The sequence below is a fragment of the Panicum virgatum genome, chromosome 4N (assembly GCF_016808335.1).
Source record: "Panicum virgatum strain AP13 chromosome 4N, P.virgatum_v5, whole genome shotgun sequence".
In the NCBI taxonomy this organism is placed as follows: domain Eukaryota; kingdom Viridiplantae; phylum Streptophyta; class Magnoliopsida; order Poales; family Poaceae; genus Panicum; species Panicum virgatum.
Window position 1 is genome coordinate 31,675,742 of NC_053148.1, and position 5,469 is coordinate 31,681,210.

Genomic DNA, 5,469 nt, shown 5'->3' on the forward strand with positions numbered 1-5,469 from the left:
TCAATATCAACAAACATAAAGTTCATGAAAGCTAGGACTACTACTACTAGCATATTTGACCAACAAGGTCAAATCTTAGGTACTGAGCATGCATCTGGTTAACTAACAGCAGGAGGCTGAAACACGTGAAAATTACAAGAATTCATCTGTGGTCCACAGATTTGACATAGGATTTCATCTGACTGGTTTTGCAAACATAATAAATTTCTTGAATAGAAGAATTGTCACCGGAAAATATATAGGAGCAATCCTCATGTAGTCCTATGTTGCATACCTCCATGAAATTCTCTTGTGCAGTGTTGCGACAACAGATGGATCAAACGAACGAGAAACCAAGTGTTGGGGTTGCATCTGCAATCAGACCAAACAAGCAAGCACGCGTTGCTGTTGTCCGTGCCTTGGGGAGAAAACCTACCATTTCTTCCGCACTTCCTTACCCACCGCCGGAGCGCGAGAGGGGAGATGCTCCGAATAGGGGAAAAGGGGTTATCCGCCTGCGCGCTGGTTGAGAGAATCGCCGGCGGAGCGCTGCAGCGCCCTCGCCGGGAGAGGCGCCGGCCGCCGGCGCTACCGTGGCGGTCAATTTTCATTCTGCTGATTATACGGCATATAAGTGTCTTTTAGCTGACATAAGGGTCCACCTGTCAGCTGCTGCTAAATTAAAATTGGGCAACAAAAAAACGCACAAATCTTTGTTTTTTCCGACGCACGCAGCACATGCGTACAAGCAAAGCAAGGATGCATTCAACACACAAACAAAGCCCGTAGTGGTTTTTTTATCATGATCTGAAAGTAAATCAGTGCTGGGTATAACAATTTTACAATCCAGTTAGTAACATTTTGCAAAATTTTCTCCAAGTCACACTGTATAACCTTTATGTTGAAAAAATGAAGTACATCCCCAGCTCATGAATTGAGAAAGATGGCTTTAAAGATTTCACGGAGTCAAACAGAGATGAAGTTGCTAAATGCACATCCCATGTGCAGAATTTTCTTACATTCTGAATGGAGTGTGGCAAGCATGAAGCATATTTCTATTCTGAACAGTTCACAAGCTTAAACATGGTAGCAGTGGATTCACAGCAAAATCAATACCACGCCTATAGCCGGATACACAATACAATAACAGAAAGATCTAAACTGATCTAACCTTCAGTTTTCCAGTTTGGCAATAAACTCTCTAGATAACATAGAAGTTGCTAATGCCACTAATAATTCTCGGTCACTGGGAAAAAGCCATAACATAAGCTACATCACACAACTCCAAAAAATACACCAGGGCTGCTCAGCTAAGAGCAGCAGCACCACCCTTCTTCAGCAGCAGCCACCCTTCTTCACCGCTGAAACATCATCCTTTATATTTATCTTCTCACCCTTGCCAGGCCCAGAGGCTGCATCTTCGCCCGCTTCGACTGCTCGCTTACTCACAATGCGGTAGATCTGGGTCAACACCTCTGCGAATGCATTCTCCACATTGGTGGACTCGAGCGCAGAGGTCTCCATGAAGTAGAGTGATTCTCTCTCCGCGAATGCCTTGCCTTCATCTGTTTGAACTGCTACGAGATGGCGCAGATCAGATTTGTTGCCAACCAGCATAACAACTATGTTGGGATCTGTATGGTCCCTCAACTCCTTCAGCCAGCGCTCAACATTCTCAAAGGTTGAGTGACGAGTGACATCATAAACAAGCAACGCTCCAACAGCACCTCGGTAATATGCACTAGTGATAGCTCGATATCTGCAGTAAGATCCATATCCAAAATGCAGTGAGATAAGTAAACCTTGACTTGCAACAAAATTCAGTACCATGAAACATCAAATGAAGAACCCTAATCAAATTACTGATTCAACAAAATTAGTCAGATTTGGTCTGTTCAGAGTTCATCATCTACAAGTTTGGCCGTCCTGATTCCCTTCACTTTGATCGGACGGTGGAAACAGAATTCAAGCCATGTCAGTCAAATGCTCTTCAAAATCACTTAAGGAAACTCAAATTAAGTCACTAAATCATATTTAAACACCATCATGTCTCAATGATGGGAAGACAATGACTCAACTTGAGATGGTTAGCATTTAGGCCCGTTTGGATCCAAGTGCTAACGGGTTAAAGTGCCAAACTTTAGCACTAGCCCTATAGCCCATCCACACAGGAGTGCTAATGGGGTGGGCTAAACTTTAGCCTAGACTAAAAAAAACTAATAGGTGCTAAAGTTTAGCACTCAACTTTAGCCCACACAAACAGACCCTTACTGCTAATAGCAATAGCAGTGTTTTCTGCCGAAGACCCCCATCACAACAGCATCAATGAGACAATGACAATGGCCCTACCCGAGGCAAGAGCATTTCATTGTATCCATATCAAATTTGTATAGAATTATATGACGGAAAACCAGGAACACAACTCGATAGCAACAGATGTAACACTACAAAGAAATCATAATTAGTTCAACCACCATCTGACCACCCACCCATCTAAAGGGGGTTCATCACCTTAAAATCAAGGTTATTAAAACGATAAAACGACGAAACAAATAGAGGGTAGATTTTAACGAAACGATGGACGTTTTATCGTTTAAACGGACGTTTTAACGTTTAAACGTCGATTTCACAAGAACGTTTTCTCGTGAAAACTTTCACGACGTTTAAGCGTCGTTTTAATAACCAGGCTTACAATTGTTCATGAATTGATACGGTTGAGTATACTACATGCACGGTATTTCAGACTCAAAAGGAAATTGTCATCACATATAAGCTCAGTTATCAGGGAGAACTTGAAAAGATAGAACAATAATTAATATTAACGATTTTTTTATCAAACACGGTTCACTCGACAGACACTTTTTTTCTTTTGCTGCATGCAAAATTGCAAACATATTTCTGTGTGCACCTATCAGGACCTAGCACTCTGCATCATTTCATTCAGGTCCCAGTGCTCCAACTTTTTTTATAAAAAAAACGCATTCTTACATGGTGAATTCATCCACAAGATAAATTAACACAACCCAATGGCAACATATGTAACACTGCACAGAAACCATAACTAGCTCATCACCACCCAGGTAAAGGGAATTCATTGCCTCAAAGTTCCTCGTCAAGTGGTACATCTGAGTACATCACATGCATGCCATTTCAAGTTATTAGAAGACCTTATCTCGGATAAACTCACAGTACTCAACAAGATAAGACACGACAATATTACTAATTTCGGTCTAATACAATTGATTCAATGGACTCTTCATTTTTCTTTTATCTTGCTCCATGCAAAATGCAAACATATTTCTGTGACTGTGTGCACCTGTCAGATCCTGGCATCCCTGCATCATTCAATCAGGTTCCAGTGCTCCAATTTCAAAACATCGCATGCAACCATACACAATATTAACCAGCTACCAACTTAAACCATCTCATACAGCCCTTTGACTCCTCCCAATCTAACAAGAACTCATGTTATCATTTCTAGTTAAAAACCAATACACTACTGTGTCATCATGGCTACCTCTGGTGCTTAGATGCAATAGCAGAAACTCGTACTATGAAGGTGCAGACCAAGCATGTTCCGTCAAACAGGATCAACCCAATGGACACTGTGCACCCCCTTTATTTGTTTGTTTGATTAATTTTTCTTGTAACTCATCAATACGGAGCACTTCAAAATGTACTTTGCATGTATTCCTAGCTTAATATTTGTGTGAAAACTTTTTGAGTTTTAACTTTTAATTTCTGAAAGCCTGGAACACATATAACTAAGATTGCCGTATGCAGTGATCTTGATTGGTTACCAGCGTTTCAAGTTTTCAACACATTATTACATTTCCATGGGCGCGCAAGTGGTACAACCTACAAAGACAATGCTGTGGGAAGCTGGCAAAACAAGGTAACAATAAGTCTATAAAACGGTGTACATGGACTGTAAAAAGAAGATAAAATAAACCTTCTTGACTCCAATAATGCGGTACAGGTTTTTTTTGTGGTATCAAATGCAAGAGTGCAAAATATTATAACAGTCATCATTTATTTGAATGGAGGCGTTGTGAAGGCAATGGAATGAGAGTTTCGGCTATGTTCTTAGAAAACGTAAGCATCACCCAATTTTCCATGCCCTAGTTCTGCGAATCTGTAACATAGAATTTACTAGTACTGACCAAACTGTACAACGTGTATGAACAGTAAAAAGGGCGTGAAGCATAAAAATGGTATGCAAGAGCCATCTATTTTTGGCATTTGTGTGCGTTTTACTGTTTTAACACATTGAACATAAGCGGCTGCATGCATAGAAATGAAAATTGACTGATCTCCGTCTCGCACAGGAATTGACCATCCTTAGCCACGCGTACAAGGAACGACATAATCTTCAAACAGTCCTCCCAAGTCCACGCCACGCTGCTACCCTACGAGCGAACCAGGCTCCAAACAGCATCATAAATCCGTTTTGGGAGTAGCATCCCAAACCTTGTGCTAGTATAGAGCAGGATCCCGACTTGCTGATCCGCGCGTAACTTACCGGTCCCATTTCAGGGATCGGATCCAGCAACACGGGAGCACCAAACCCTACAGATGGCCATCGACACCAGCACGCGACGCAATTCGGCAAGCGAGATCCAAATCGCGACAGCAGGCGTGCATCGCGAACGCGAGCAGCAACCGAGCCGCGGCGCGGATCAGATCTAGCACCACCGGCTACCGCGGCGGCGGGGAGAGGGGAAGAGACGAGGGCGAGCTGCGCAGAGCAGTGAGCGGAGCGGAGCGGAGCGTACCTTTCCTGGCCGGCGGTGTCCCAAATCTGGGCCTTGACGACCTTGCCGTCGACCTGGAGGGAGCGGGTGGCGAACTCGACGCCGATGGTGGACTTGGACTCGAGGCTGAACTCGTTGCGCGTGAAGCGGGAGAGCAGGTTGGACTTGCCGACGCCGGAGTCGCCGATCAGGACCACCTTGAAGAGGTAGTCGTAGTCGTCCTCCGCCCGGTACCCCGCCGCCATTGCTTCTGCCCGCTACGCCGCCGGCGCCCCCTCCGCTCTCCGCGCCGATCTGGTTTCGGGCGAGCGAGGAAAGAGAGAGAGTGGTGGTGCTGGGGGCGTGGGGAAAGAAAGAGGAGGGGGGGGGGGGGGGGACGAAGGGGGCACGGGCACGGCAGCGGGCGCGGCGGGCGGTGCGGTGCGGTGGGGAGGCGCGTGGAGTGCGGCGGGTGGGGGGCTGCATTTCTGACGGAGCCGAGAGCCAACCTTTTTTTTTCTTTTTTGGCTGCGCGACGACAGCAAGGCGGAAAACGTGTGAAGTTTTGAAGCTTTGCTTTTAAACTCTCTGGATTCAAAATTCCATGCTGAATCTAGAATTCTGTTTATTTCGATTTTACATGAAACTGAAGAGAAAAATATGTTGAAGTGACGACAGCATGGAACTGAAGAGACAAAAATTATGTTGCGGTATCATTCCTAGCAGCTTTCTTAACAGCGAAGAAATTAACTTGGAA

At 44.5% G+C, this 5,469-nt stretch overlaps 1 protein-coding gene across 1 annotated transcript; it reads right to left on the reverse strand.

The window, feature by feature from the left end:
• Window positions 1–961: 961 nt before the first annotated feature.
• Window positions 962–5,138, reverse strand: LOC120670235 (ras-related protein RIC2). The gene is made up of 2 exons (XM_039950304.1): window positions 4,755–5,138; window positions 962–1,738 (listed from the first exon to the last, which is right to left on the reverse strand). The coding sequence occupies exons 1-2, from the start codon at window positions 4,976–4,978 to the stop codon at window positions 1,315–1,317; spliced, it is 648 nt and encodes a 215-aa protein (XP_039806238.1). The 5' UTR covers window positions 4,979–5,138; the 3' UTR covers window positions 962–1,314.
• Window positions 5,139–5,469: the final 331 nt, after the last annotated feature.

Bases quoted from the DNA above. Each gene is read 5' to 3' on its own strand.
- LOC120670235 (XM_039950304.1), bottom strand. From the start codon at position 4,978: ATGGCGGCGGGGTACCGGGCGGAGGACGACTACGACTACCTCTTCAAG. The intron at 1,739-4,754 runs GTACGCTCCGCT...ATCTTACTGCAG, and splicing joins GACACCGCCGGCCAGGAAAG to ATATCGAGCTATCACTAGTG.